Below are 15,008 nucleotides of genomic sequence, written 5' to 3' on the forward strand. Positions count from 1 at the left end.
GTTGTGCCCCCTGTTTACTTAGTCCACACCCACCCCCCAGGAGCCGCAATTGGGAGCGGAGCCAAAGCCATGGTCAGGGAGCCGGGAGCCAGAGCATGAGCTGCAGGTGGGACCAGAGTGGGGGCTGGAGCTGCAGTTGTGAAGCTGGGAGCAGGTGGCAGGGCCCGGGGGAGGGGCCACAGATGGGAAACGAGGCTGGGGTTGCAGCTAGGGGGCGGGACTGGAGCGGAGATGGAGGTAGAGCGGGGCTAGGTTGCACTTCCTCTCCACTCCTGTGTGGGCTGCCCCAGGCCTCGCTGTGCCCCACCCCTACGAAGGTTCCTTGCACCCCACAGTTTGAGGACTTCTAGTTTAGCATAAATAGTTAGCACGTATTCTAAGGGACCATTCAAGGTAAAGTGACCCATTAACACCCCGGAAGTCATAGGACAAAACGGGGGGGTTAGTGGGTTATGGGTTGTAATAAACCATAAATCAAGTGTCTTTATTAAGAGAATGGTTTTTAGTGTCTAGCAAAGTTATGAATTTAAGCTCCCAGGCTGTTCTTTTGAAAGTGTTGTGCAGGTTCCCTTTTCAGGATGAGGACTGAGAGGCCAGATATAGAGTGATCACTTTGTGAAAAGTTCTGACTGCTAACTCCCTCCTCCCCAAATGGAATGAATGAAATGTTCGTATAATAAATAGTTACAGAGCAAACGGAAAGGCACTCAAAATAAAAACATTCTGACAGTAGAGAATGTTAAGTAAAAGTGATTTGGAATTGCAGTAAATGATTATTTCTCCTTGTATGGGTTTTCTCTGTTGTTCCTGTATCTACAGGCACTTGGATTCTGCTTTTTCTTAATAGCTTATTTATAAAACAAGCATACACTTAAAATAGAATCATAAAAGATGAGGGCTGGGAGGAACCTCAGGAAGTCATCTAGTCCAACCCCCTGCTCAAAGCAGGACCAACCCCAACTAAATCATCCCAGCCAGGGCTTTGTCAAGCCAGGCCTTAAAAACCTCTAAGGATGGAGATTCCACCACCTCCCTAGGTAACCCATTGCAGTGCTTCACCACCCTCCTAGTGAAAAACTTTTTCCTAATATCCAACCTAGATCTGCCCCCCTGCAACTTGAGACCATTGCTTCCAGTTCTGTCATCTACCACCACTGAGAACAGCCTAGCTCCATCCTCCCTGGAACCCCCTTTCAGCTAGTTAAAGGCTACTATCAAATCCCCCCTCATTCTTCTCTTCTGGAAGCTAAACAAGCTTAGTTCCCTCAGCCTCTCCTCATAAGTCATGTGTTCCAGCCCCCTAATCATTTTTGTTGCCCTCCGATAGACTTTCCAGTTTGTCCACATCCTTCCTGTGGTGGGGAGCCCAAAACTGGACACAATACTCCAAATGAGCCCTCACCAGTGTTGAACAGAGGGAAATAATCACTTCCATATCTCTTTCTTAGCATAGTAATGTGAAGTGTCAGACGATAAGAACTATCTCTGCATGAACAATCTGTAGAATATATTTGAAAAGACATCTCTAAACTGCATTTAGTATTTCTCACCTTATTGCTAGCGCTGACTTGCAGACCAAGCAATATTATTTGGTGACACTAGCAATGTGTCCCCGAGACTGCAGAGCCTCCCTCAGTGTGCTTTAATACTAGGTTACACAACAGATGACCATTCATAGGAACTTTTAATAACTTCCCATGTTAGACAGCACTCTGCTGAATTAGTATTGGAGGTAGCTATGTTGTAGCTAAAGTTGATATGGTCCTTCCCTTCTGTTTTTATTTGTTCATAGCTTTTCAAAGTGTTCTTGAACCAGTCAATGTCCAGCTAAATCAAGGCATGCTCTTTCTCCCTTGTTCTATTATCATCTTCACCACCACAACTGTGGGTAGCTGGCCTCCCCATCAGGTTTGAAACACTTAGATTTGTTGTGCAGAGGCCCAAGCTTTAGGTGGTCCAAGATAACAAAAATCCAACTCCACCTGTTACATCAAATCATTTATAAAAGTTGTCAAAAGTTGAAGGCAAATGAACTGGGACAACCTGGATTATTTAGATGTAAAGATGTGCTAAGAGATCTTCAAGGGTCTAGGTAAAGTATGCGTTGGCACGACAATGAGCTAAAAGATTCTAGAAATTGGAGGAAATGTGTATCCGTGAAATCACCAAAATGCATTTTTGATTAGCTAATGTTGATGGAATAAGATCCAGGGGTCATGAAATCAGAGCATTGAGATGGATGGGCTGGCAGGCAGGCGCTTTGCACACTGTCTGCTGGGACCCCAGAATCCACCCTGCCACCAATGGACCTGTGTCACATTGATCCAGAAGGACATCCTGACCAGACAGAACAAGAGAGGAAGAACTAAATCCTGAACAACACCAGGGATGTGACACATAGGATCCTTTGTCACTCACTCCCTTGAATGATATTTTCCTTCCCCACTTTATATCTGTCCTCCATCTCTCCTTCTGCCTTCTGTTTAATAAGAATCTGATTTAGCCAGCCAACACTGCATCTCTTACAATACCACAGTGCTAACACCCAGAAAGGCAGCTAAAAGCAAAGCCCTAAACTGCTTGATGTTGATAGTTTGTTATGTCTGGAGTGGCTGAGAAGACTAGGTGCTGTACCTTCTCTCCATCAGTGAGGTTCCAAGTGAAAGTCAGCACCAGAGACAAGCTGCATTTTTCTCTCTTCTTTGTGTGTTTGTTTTGTCTTAAAGAAAACAGGATCAAACTTTATCCACAACAACCCCACACCATGTTAACTAACTTCTTCCCCGCAAAGGGCAGTTAATACCATCGAAAAGATTGTCCAACAAGGGTAGCGGGTCCTTATCAAAGGTTGGGAATACGTAGCTGCTGCCTTCGTGCCTCACTGTCTGGATTGGAGCCGTGATGCAAACTCAGTTATTGCACCAGCCAGGAAATGGAGGCTTTCCTCATGGCATGCCAAAGATCAGTGTGATCTCATGGTGTGCAGCACTCTGCCTGCGTTTGACAGTTTCCGGGTAAAAAGCACCACCACCAGATGTACTGATCCTCACAGATGTGCAGACTCTTCTGCTGCTTCCTCATCCTCTGGCTGCGCATATCTGCTGCAACACTGTTAAATTGGTCTGTGGTGCCTGGCCTCCTGGGTTCACAACACCCTCTTACTGGCCACTTACCCAGATGAACATGAGAGCAGGAGTGGAAGGCTTCCATCAGCACTGTCCTATGTCTTGGGTATTGTAATGGGCTGCTGCTACTTGTAGACCATTGGCTGAGTCTGATCCAAAGAATGCCACAGCATTGGACAACACCAGGCCATAACTTTGAGGTGGGTTTGGGAAGAACCAAAGTTGTCCAACAAATATCCTCTGCTCACTCGTGAACCTGCAGCAGCTGGGTCCCCTGCTGGAAAGAAAGTAAAGGCTCTTTCAGAGTCCTCTATAACATGTGTACTCCTGCCACCTGTGTCCAGTGGTTCCAGTACCAGTGATGGCAAGGGAGAAGGGGCCCCACCATCTAGGTAAAACCAAATTCTTATTAAGGAGATGCCCCAAGAGACCTTTGATGCTTCATCTGGAATTTATTTTAATCTAATGATCATCAGAAAAGAATTTACAAGCTTTGTGTTCATAGCTCGATTATGCCACCACCGAGAGTAACAGAAACACATTAGAATCAAATACAGGGCTGGTATTCTCACACACTGAATTGCTTAAAAACACTTGGGATTCAAAAGGATTTGCCCGGACGATGATCTTGATTCTGAACGGGTTGTTTATTAGCCCACAATACCACGGACCTCACAATGTTTAGAGGGGTCAGCCTTCTCCACCACTGTGTAGCTACAGGTGTCCTCGTAGAATATACGTTCACATTTCTCTTTGTCGTAGTCAACAGGCGTGAAAACACTGTCATTGGGAAAAGCAAATTAAGCACAAGTGTGTGAGATAGGTCAGGATACTAGAGAGAGAAAACAGGGTGTCTGGCTCTCCACTTGGTACTCTGGATTTATGCCAGTGTCGATTCACTGTAGTCAGTAGGGAGTTATGCTGGAGTAGTAGAGTGGAGAATCAAGCCCTTAACCTCTGCTGTGTATCTGTTTTGCAGACCAAACGCTTTAACTGTTGGTAAGTGGCAGTTATTAGAATGGTTATTGTGTTTATATGTCCTAGCCTCATGCTATTTCATGTTTAGTGGAATTCATAGTGAGCTCCTCTATATTCTAGGACACATTTCTCTTTTTATCTTCTCTCTGCCAAACCAAGAGCAAAAATCCATTTTTATGTACCCCTGTGTATAAATGCCATGTCTGGGTGAAAGCCTCCAGTGTTAGGTTCTGACATTCAGAGCTCCTACAACACTTCCCTTGGAGGTTAGTGAGCAGACGTTGGTTCGTTGCTATTAGCACTGCCAATGTTCTGTGCCCCACTGAAGAGGAAGGAAGCTAGTGACACATACGTGCTGTACTTCACTGGGATTGCGTGTGGGCTAACCAGCAATCAGAAAATAAATCAGCTCATACGTGGTCATTATTATTAGGAGTAGAATGGCGGCTCTGTGTCAGCATACTGAAATGAATTGAAGAGGGGCTTTTAGAAATGCCCTGTGTGGAAATGTATCTTGGGTGTAATTCAATATTTCAAATGGTTGATTTGGTGCAGTGTATTTCAGGAGCTTTTCTCATTGTAGATCCTCAGATATGTTACTAAGGGTTTTCCCAAGATGTGTTCTTGCAGGTCACCTGTTTTAATACATCTCCTTACAACATTCACAACTTCTCCCACAGCAGATTCTCCTACAAACAAGCATCTCTAGTGGACCCTCATTACCTCCCAGTGAGATATGGACAACTGGAACTTTTTACTTTGACAGGGTTACAGGCCTAGTGGATGGAGGGAAGCAGTAGATGTGATATACCTTCATTTCAGTAAGGCTTTTGGCACAGTTCTACATGGCATTCTCATAAGAAAACTAGGAAAATGTATCTTAGATTAAATTACTATAAATTGGGTGCACAACTGGTTGAAAGATCATACGCAAAGAATAGTTATTAATGGTTTGTTGTCAAACTGGGAGGGCATATCTAGTGGGGTCTCACAGCGGTCGGTCCTGGGTCTGGTACTACTCAGTATTTTCATTAATGACTTGGATAATGGAGTGGAGAATATACTTATAAAACTTGCGGAGGACACCAAACTGGGAGTGGCTGCAAGCACCTTGGAGGTCAGGATTAGAATTCAAAAAGATCTTGACAAATTAGAGAATTGGTCTGAAATCAACAACATGAAATTCAATAAAGAAAAATGCAAAGTACCAGCCTTAAGAAGAAAAAATTGAATGCACAACTACAAAGTGGGAAATAACTGGCTAGGTGGTAGGCAGGCTGAAAAAGATCTGGGAGTTATAGTGAATCACAAATTAAATGCAAGTCACCAGTGCGATGGAGTTGCAAAAAAAGCTAATATTCTGATCTGTCTTAAGAGGAGCGTTGTATGTAAGACATCAGAGGTAATAGTCCCACTGTACACTGCACTGTGACAGTGGCAGCAGGAGTACTGTATGCAGTTCTGGGTACTACACTTCAGGAAAGATATGGGCAAATTGGAGAGAGCCCAGAGGAGAGCAACAAAAATGATCAAGGGTTTAGAAAATCTGACTTGTGAGGAAAGGTTAAAAAAACTGGGCATGTTCAGTCTTGAGAAAAGAAGACTGAGAAGGGACCGATAACAGTCTTTAAATATGTTAAGGGCTGTTATAAAAAGGACATTGATCAATTGTTCTCCATGTCCACTGAGAATAGGACAAGAAGTAAGGAGCTTAATCTGCAGCAAAGGAGATTTAGGTTAGATATCAGGAAAACTTTCTAACTATCAGGATAGTTAAACTCTGTAATACTTCCAAAGTAGGTTATGGAAACCCCATCACTAGAGGGTTTTAAGAACAGGTTGGACAAACACTTGCCAGGGAAGGTCTACGTTTACTTGGTCCTGCCTCAGAGCAGGGGGCTGGACTTGATGATGTCTCGAGGTCCCTTCCAGCCCTGCATTTCTCTAATTCTGTGCCCATACCTCAAAGAGTTCTGGATCAGATTAACTCAGATTCAGTTTCACCTTTGAGGTGAGACCAAGCCAAGAATGTTACATGCGTGCACACACACAAGGAAAATATTTCAATTTTGGGCAACTAAAAACAGGTGGTGTATGAAGTTAAAGAAGGCCCTGCCTTCTCTATCTCAACTCCAACTACTGTGAACCCTACCGTATGTTGTAAATTACTGCATGATCAGTCAGTTAGGGTTGTCTAGTAGTTGAAGCAAGGGATTGTTCATGTTCAGAGTGTTTGAAATCACAATCTTGAGGCACATTTTGCACCTGGGTCCATCTTTGAACCCAAATCTGAGATCTGAATTCCCCCCAGATTTGGGGGGAGGTTATAAATCTTACTCTTGATCCAAATTGTTGTGGCTTAAACCCACCTTTCATTTATTTATTCCTTAGTATAATAACTTGTTGAGTTGACAGCAAAACTTTCTCCCAGGAGAGCTGTGTCTTTGGAGTATTTGAACAGTATTAGAACTCATGCGACTATAACCACTAAGCGTTAACAGGCAGGCTAGCTACCTCCTCAGCTGCAGCTAATTGCTGGGGCTTTGGCAGCTGGAATAACAAGGCAGGGGCTAAGACTGGGAGTGGCTGCTAGAAAGACTGGGAACTCTGCAGAGGAGATGTCTCAGCAAGCAAACTGGCAAGAAGCTGACCAGGAGTTGGGTTTCTAAAGAGAGACGGAGAGTCTGGAGGATGTAATGTTGTGGACAGGTGGAGCAGGTAGGAAGCAGCCCAGGGCAACAGCAAGAGATTGTAAGGAGCAGGTCCTAGCTGCTTAAACCCAGAGCTCCTGGGCAGGATCCCTAGAGGCAAAGCTGGTCCTGGATTCCCCTGCCGTGCCCAGAAATGACGATAGGAAAACCTCTCTGCGGCAGAGGGTTCAAGGCTGAGGCTGATGGACTTTCAGCCTGTGCATTTATTTTATACTCACACGCTGCAGCACTGTATCTCTTTCTTGGTACAGGTACAGCTGTAGCAATCCTTGGTTCTCCATTTGGTATTGAATTTGTGTAGCACTCCATTCTTATCGACGCAGCCTAAAAAGGCATAACCAACTTGCTGGTATACATCAATAGTACATTTAACTTCATTTTTTGTTATCAAATCAGGGCTTGATCTTTGCATATTTAATATGAGGCTGGTGTGTAATTTGCTTTTAAGTCTTGTGTAGTGCTATAAACGCTGACACCGGTTGACAGATAACTTCCCTGCCCAAAGGACTTACCAATTTAAACAAGATGAGACAGACGGCTGTAAGCCATTGGGCAATTCAGGAGACAGTGAGGATTGCAGACGAGGACGGATTTCTTGGAAAGCTATTCCTCCTCTCATCTCCTCCTTAATCAAAGGATTGGCACACATTTTTAAAGCTTGATCTAAAGTCCATTGAATTCAATGGCTAAACTTCAGTGGTCTTTGATTCAGTTCCTACTATATTTCAAATCCCTTAATAAGGTATGGGCTTGGGACTTAGGAGATGTAAGTTCAATTCCCAACTCTTCCAGAGTTTCCTTGTGTGATCCGGGGTAGGTCAATTAATCTTTCTGTGCCTCAATTCCTTATTTGGAAAATGGGATATACTTCATCACCCTGGAGGTAATGTTTCATTTTGGCTCTGTTTCCTTACCTCAGAGGGGAGTTGTGAAGATAATTAGTGTTTGCAAAACACTGAGATATTATAATAATGGGAGCCGCCTAGAAGAAATTTTTCTAACAGATCTATCAACATGTTTTTTCGACCAAAAAACCCACAAAAGAAATGAAAACTTTCCATGTGAAAATTTCAGTTTAGCCAAAAATATTGATTTCCCCTTCCCCCCACTCATCAGGCTGGGCAAAGCCAAATACAAATGTTTTGGTTTTCCAAACCAAAATGTTTCATTTAATGTCAGACTGACCCAAATCTGTGTCCACCTTGAGCTTCTTCGGTGCCTCATAGGAGTTGTAGTTTGGATGCTTCATGTCTCCCATTCTCCTTTCAGTCACGTCACCCAGGGGGACTACATCTCCCATGCTGCACCATAGCATTGCCATTGGTTGAACCACTGCAGTGGCACATGGCCATGGTGCATCATGGGAGATGTAGTCCAGCTGGGAGACTGGACTACAAATAATAGCGGTTTGAGGTTCAGTGGCATCTCAGGAGGGGACAGATTAAGGCTGAACCAAGCTGAAATGAAGTGTTTTGTTGTTTCTGAATCATTATTTTTATCAGCCAAATTTATAATCTCAAACAAATCTTAGTTCGTTATTTGATAAGACCTATTTTCTATATAACAGATTTGACTGGCATTAATTATATTTCTGTCCTCTGATTCTTTATTGATGGAATCCCACCTCCGCTTTGTTGATTTGCCCAACAATTATGCCAGGCTAACCCTACATATAATTATCATCCCACTTGTCTTTTTTCCATATCAACGGAACACTTGCACTCTTCCAGTCTTCTGGAATTTCTCCAGTATGGCAAGATGTATTAACAATGGGTCAGATCCCCTCAGCCAACTCTCCTAGGACTCTTGGGTGCAAGTTATCTGGGGCTGCTGATCTTAAAACTTTTATCCCTAGCAGATGCTGTTTAACATTCTCCTTAGTTGTTGTTGATCACATATTACCATAGTGCTTACCCCTTTGTGCTAAGTGCTGTACAAACATACAACAAAAAGACTGTCCCTGCCCCAAAGAGCTTACAAGTCTATGTACAAGACAAGGGACAACAAATACAGACAGGTAAAAGGAAACAATTAGACAAGATTGGTCAGCATGATAGGCAGTGGTCTCGGTACACCAGTACTCTAACCCAATGTCAATTTTTTGTAAGCATCATGGCAAAGGAGAATTATGAAGAGGCTTTGAAGGTGGATAATGTTGCTTTGTGGATGTTTGCAGGGAGCACCTCCAAAGTGTGTGGGGTAGCATGGAAGTAAGCACAAAGGGGCTCGTTTGAACATTTAACAAGTGAGCAATAGAGGCTGGCATCATGGGCCAGTCAGAGGTGAGAGTCGACATTTTGATAAATAATGAGAGATGATAGGTAGGGTGGGGACAGATCATGAATGACCTTGAAAGTAGTTCCTCCTCCTGTTAATACATCCTCCTGCTGCTTTCCAAATATGAAACAGAAATATTTATTGAACACCTTCTTTGTATTATCAGCAACTTTACCATTTCATCTAGTAATTAACCTGCACAATTGTTAGGATTTCTTTTGTTCCAGATATACTTTAAAACAAAAAAACAAAAACAAAAACAAAAACCTCCTCCTTGTTGCTCAGCGCCCTGCCAGCCATGGATTCTTCCCTGATATGCTTTAGCTTCCCATATCAACTTTCTACAGTACTTCCAATTTATATTGATTGCTATCTATTTCCCCTTGTTTTCCAATGTGTTTTATGCATATTTCTCATTGCAGCCTTCAGTTCTTCTTTTAACTTAGATGGGCTTTTTAAGCAAAGCTTTCCCCTTTCACAATTATGAAAGTGTGGCTTGTTGGCCATCCAATACATTCTTCTTAGTCAATTCCTAATTATCATTCGAAGTTTTTTGTCACAATTTTTCCTCCCAATCAATTTTGCTCATAATTTTCCTCAGCCCTGGGAAATTAGCCTTAGTTCTAATTGCTATGTAGCTCCCACTTCCCAAGAAAATACCCTGGAAATTAACCAACCACTGTCCTGGAAAATCTCTCCCCATCCCTTTGCAATTCAGCATTTTCCTTTTATGGTTCTAAATAGGTTACTTCTTGACTCAGATAAAATAGAAGGGTAAATGCTAATTAAAATAGGCTCTAACTTCATGCAATCAGATAGATCACCCTCAAGCTTGTTTACCAGATCAGATCCATTGGGGGCTGAAATTTCAAAATTCCCATTCGGTCGTTCAATGACACCTTTATCCATTCATGTTCCTGCTACCTTAGAATGATACCTGCATTCAGTAAACCCATGGACAGGCGTGAGCAAGCTGAAAATTTATGCCTGACAAGAGCATGTTCAAGACATGGTCACATGCACAGCAGAGAGACTTTTTAAAAACAGGACTCAGAACCTCATGCTGCCTGCTGTGTCTATATCTGTTCAGGTGCACCATCTAGCCTGGCCTTGGTAGTCGTGAGCGCAGCCAGAGTGCAACGGGGCAGGACTTGGTACTGCTGGAATGCCCCTTTTTACAGGGTAGACAGAGTGCATTTTAAAATAGGGCTCTCCACTAGTACACGGGGCATGACATGTCATGCAAAAAGGTTTGTGCAAGCTACAGCCTGGCTGACTCCAGTGCTGTCTCCAGTTTTCCTGCATCTCTCATCTTCTCCTGCCTCTTCTCTCTTATCCACCCAAGTGCAAACAGTTGCCAAACTGATGTTTGTTCTTGGGCAGCTGCCAAGAAATCTGCTAGCCTTTATCTCCCACATCCCCACAAAGTCCTTGTTTCAGATGCTGCCTCTTTTGAACTGCAGTGGAAGCCCTCCAGTTGGCTGTTGGGCCCTGAACCTTCTTGACCCCACAACTGGCTTGCATTTGTCTAAATTATGGTAATCTCATCCTATCCAATTCTGAAAATAAGAGTTGCACAACCACCCCCGGAGCCAGCCCCCTCCCCCACCCCAGTCTTTGCCCACTTGTGCACACCCTTCCTTTTGTGAACATGTGTCCGGCTGTTCCTGTGAAAAATCTCTGTACAAGGGCATGCCACTTGTGCCTCAAAATCTGTATGTGTGAGAGCTCTTTGGGCTGTGCAAGTTTTCAGAAAACTATCCCTGAAAGTGTGGCATCATTGACACTTCCCCAATCCCCCTTTTTCTCATGGCCTCAGTTTACCACCTTCCTCCAACAATAGATCTGTATTCTCATGACTCACCAGCCGTCCTATGTCCCTCCTCATCTTCCCTTGTTTCTTGTCCCTGGTTATGTTCAACAGACAAGTGCTAAATGAGCAAAATCACATTTAACAGACAATTCTGTTCTCAGTGGTATGCATAGAGAGGGCCAGATTCCATACTGAAATCTGCTGAGGTGGTGCAAAGGGGCAGGGAATTACCCTGGCCTAGGGAAACTTTTTGCTGGCTTCACCAGGGGACAGTGACACTTATCCATCAGTTCCATAGGGTCCTTTAAGAAGGCTACACTAGTGGTTTAAAGCAGCATCTCAGCTGCTCTAAGCTTTATTGGGTCAGTGGCCAATGCAGAGGAGCCTTCAAGATCCATGATGTTCCCTCTCCAGAGCTTGGGCATAAATGATGATCCAGTCAGCAGGATTTCTTACCTCGTGCATCAGCTTCATTCTTTTCCAACCAGCATTGTGCATCGCATAGCGTCACTGAGAAGACAACGATAAGGAGGCCCAACACATGCATCTATAAATGACAGACGACTCAATCATAGTCACTGGAAGGCTTATAGCTAAAAAGAATTGCTTATTGGCACAGAAATAATCAGGGGCAAATCTCATTGCTGAATAAACTAACATGGGAAAACTACTCCCCAGCAAAACACGTAAGCATGGACTTAATTTTAATTGAACTTAATTAACATGTTTACACCCATGATTATTTGCTCTGGTGGATCAAAGCCTTATAATCTCTTTTACAGTGGTAGAAATCCCTGGGAGCAAGTGTGGGTGGGAACCATATCTTCATATATTTAGTCCATTTATTACATTAAAATCCCATTTTGCCTGGTTGGAGGATTTAACTCCACCCACCCTATTTCTTTGTTTAGTTATGCCCCACCCTTCCTGACCTCCACACCAGGACATCAACTTTCCATGCTCTTCACTTCCACTTATTAATATTCCAACAGTTTGCACCGCTTCAGAATTCCCCACAGGATAGCACTTGACCATTTAATAAAAAACATCAGACTGGGAACTCTCTGCACTGTTGCATCATAGAAATGATTTATACTGCATTAGGGTCAGAGAGAGCTCATTGCAACCAGTCAAAGGAATAACAGCATTTTACCACCTTGCCTTGGGTGTGCTCTTGCCTTTTCTTTTCAGCCTGCCTATGCTGAGACCATCATCGTCTGATGTCGTCATGCATGAGCGCTTTTCACTTTATTCCCCTGACTAGAGACACACATTGGCCTATCTACATTAGAGATATTTAGCACATCAGAGGGCCTGCGCCAAACAAAGACTACCAGTGTTTTACTTGATATACAATTACAGTGAATCACTCCTCCATTGTACAAAAGCCACCTGATTCTAAGACTCTTTCCATCACTGAGTGTGGTGCAAAGGGGCCAGAAACTGGCTGCATACAGGCAGCAGGGATTTCCCTTGGCAACAGGAGAGCTTTCCATTTACAAAAAGATGTTGCAGCCAAGTCCTACAGGAGCTTCCTCCCAACGCTAGTGTGGGGCCAATGTTGGGGCGGTGACACCTATTCTCCCCTAGCATGGAGCTGACACAGTGACATAACCTGAGCAGCCCTTCAGTTGCTCTGAGAGTGATGCAAACTGAGGAACCATAACTGGTTTCTTGGTTCTCCCCCTCCAGAGCTTGGGCACAGAAGAGGATGTGACACTGAGACAAGATCTCTTACCTTGTGTGTCTGTGTTAATTTAGAACAGCAATATCTATTGGTTTTTCTTCTTGGGTTCTTAATTTTGAAGGCTGAATCTGATGGCCACTTTAGGCTGAGTTCTTCCTGGCTCCATTTTAGAGGTGCTGGTCTGGAGGCTGTGTAACCTCTCATCACCTGACTGAGTTTAGTGCTAGTAAAACAAGGAATAGATGGCCTCTGCTGAAATTGCCAAGAATGGCAATTAATGGTGGATATAGTGCAAATGCTCTTCCATTAGGAGCTGTCTTGAGATCAGAGCTGGCCTAATACTTCACTGCAAACAAGATTCTTTACAAATTTGCCCACCCCCGACAGTTATTTTACAAATGAATTATTCCAGCTGAGGGTCCCAGCTCAGCTCCCATAGGCGGCAAACAGCTTTCAAGTGGTATTAGCGATCTGTGATCCCCAACTGCCCTGTGAGGGAGCTAAATCAGTGTCCTGAGTCTTCTCTGCATCTTTACATGGAGCTGAAAAAAATGTATGTCCCTGATGTGACACTACTGTGTTAGAACTCCAGGGTAACTTTTGTACGTGAGCCTTATTTTAATATATCTAGTCTTCTAGGTGTGTTTCGGGGAAGCTTAAGCTGAATCACTGTAATGGCAGGCTGTATCAATTAAAAATCTCATTCGGAGTCCATCCGAGTTTAGAAGCATGTCCAGGCTGCAGAGTTTGGCTCTTTGCTTTCATTTATAATATGAGCTAATCTCACAGGAGTCAGCCTTTTAGATCCCTTTACATGAGACAGAAGAGAGTGATTCTAAATATCCTTTCAATCAGGCAGACTTTTAAAGTGCTGGCAGGAAAAACGTGTGTGTGTGTGTGTGTGTGTGTGTGTGTGTGTGTGTGTGTGTGTGTGTGTGTGTGTGTGTGTGTGTGTGTGTGTGTGTGTGTGTGTGTGTGTGTGTGTGTGTGTGTAAAACTCACAGCACCTGCCACCCTTCTTTACCTTGTCATTTTATAATTGATTTAAACTTGAAATTGCCTTAGAGAAGGAAATACACAAGTCAGAGAAGAAGTTCTGTAGCAACTGGGAAGCTTTCCCTAAGAAAATCCAAATCGGTCCTTTAAAAGAGCAAGAGGAAAGGTGTGTTGACTCACCATTCTTGCAGTGTGTGTTCCTTCCAAAGCCTGCATCCAACCTGCAGAACACCTTTGCTTGCAGTGAATGATTGTGTAGTGTGGAGAGTCAGGAGAGAGATGTCTTACAAAGACAAGCCTGTGCAGACCACAGGAAGCAGCTGTTACCTGTTATGCAGCCTGACCTCACATTTATAGGCACCAGTAATATTTGGCCAGTCCTGGTCCTGCCCTCTTTCAGAAATGGTGCTGTGGGGCAGGATTTGGGGTGTCGTAATAAGGCCTCCAGGCTCCTCTGCATCCAAGCAGGTCATGGTTGGTTGCAGGTGAAACAAAAGAGTAGGAAGAGGGAAGGGGGTCTATTGTTCCTGTTGTCACACAGGTAACAATAGGTTCGTAAGAAGCATCCTTGCCAAGACTTCCCTTTGCTAAGGTTAGCACTGAGGCTAACATTTCAGCACAATGAGCAGAGGTTGCATTCAAGAATGCAGTTGTACCAGTCATTCTCTCACATGGTGCTGCAAGCTTGGCCCTAGGAGAAAGGATTATTTCAACAAAGGGAATGTTTTCAAATGTACTTGTTTCTTCCCCCAGTAGCTTTGTCGCCTTGATCTCTGCAGGAGGAGTTGTTATACAGTACATACAAAGTGGTCACTTGATTAAGTAACCCTTCTGTCAATGGTGTAGGTTGCAACAAGGACTGGGTTCAATAGCTAGGGGGTCCTCTTGGCAATATAAAACAGAACTGCCCTAATTCTCCTCACCCCCAGTAATCTGGGAAAATTAAACCCCACCTCTGGTGCCTCAAAGAGGCAATACTTCTCCATTCACAAGCACTGTTTCTGTATATAACAAAAGAAAACTTTTAATAAAAGAGAAAGGGAACCCAGCATTAATGGGGGTAAACCCCACAACTATGACTCAAAAGCATGTAGCCCTAAGCAAACACCCACCCCATGGTATGTTGGACAGTGTCCTTTGCCTCAGTTTCCCACCTTGCACAATAAAAGTCCCTTCAGCATGTCATCAGGGCCATTTTAAGACCTTCATAGGCCCTAGGCACACTTCCCTTCGTAGGCCCCCCTACCGAAATAACTCATTTTATTTTAAGCTATTAATAAATAGTTTTTTAAATAGAAATAAAAAATTATATATAAAATTTTTTTCATAGGCCCTGAAGGTTTCGTAGGCCCTAGGCACTGTGCCTATTGTGCCTAATGGATAATACGGCCCTGCATGTCATTCTTCTTTCTCTCCGCTGC

General features: G+C 43.6%; 1 protein-coding gene across 4 annotated transcripts; it reads right to left on the reverse strand.

Annotated features, from left to right (window-relative positions):
* Window positions 1–3,567: 3,567 nt before the first annotated feature.
* Window positions 3,568–13,836, reverse strand: LOC137142663 (beta-microseminoprotein J1-like). 4 transcript variants are annotated; one of them, XM_067532336.1, is made up of 5 exons: window positions 13,768–13,836; window positions 11,361–11,451; window positions 10,956–10,998; window positions 7,033–7,138; window positions 3,568–3,905 (listed from the first exon to the last, which is right to left on the reverse strand). In XM_067532336.1, exons 2-5 carry the CDS (start codon window positions 11,400–11,402, stop codon window positions 3,776–3,778), a joined length of 321 nt encoding a protein of 106 aa, XP_067388437.1. In that variant the 5' UTR covers window positions 11,403–11,451; window positions 13,768–13,836; the 3' UTR covers window positions 3,568–3,775. The 4 variants fall into 4 exon arrangements, with proteins under 4 accessions (XP_067388437.1, XP_067388371.1, XP_067388229.1 ...); XM_067532270.1 differs by lacking the exon at window positions 13,768–13,836 and adding an exon at window positions 12,643–12,742; XM_067532128.1 differs by lacking the exon at window positions 10,956–10,998 and having other exon boundaries at window positions 13,768–13,830.
* Between the last annotated feature and the right edge of the window lie 1,172 nt (window positions 13,837–15,008).

The sequence above is a fragment of the Emydura macquarii genome, unplaced genomic scaffold, assembly GCF_026122565.2.
Source record: "Emydura macquarii macquarii isolate MOO-44397 ecotype Brisbane River unplaced genomic scaffold, CSIRO-AGI_Emac_v2 contig_67, whole genome shotgun sequence".
NCBI lineage: Eukaryota > Metazoa > Chordata > Testudines > Chelidae > Emydura > Emydura macquarii.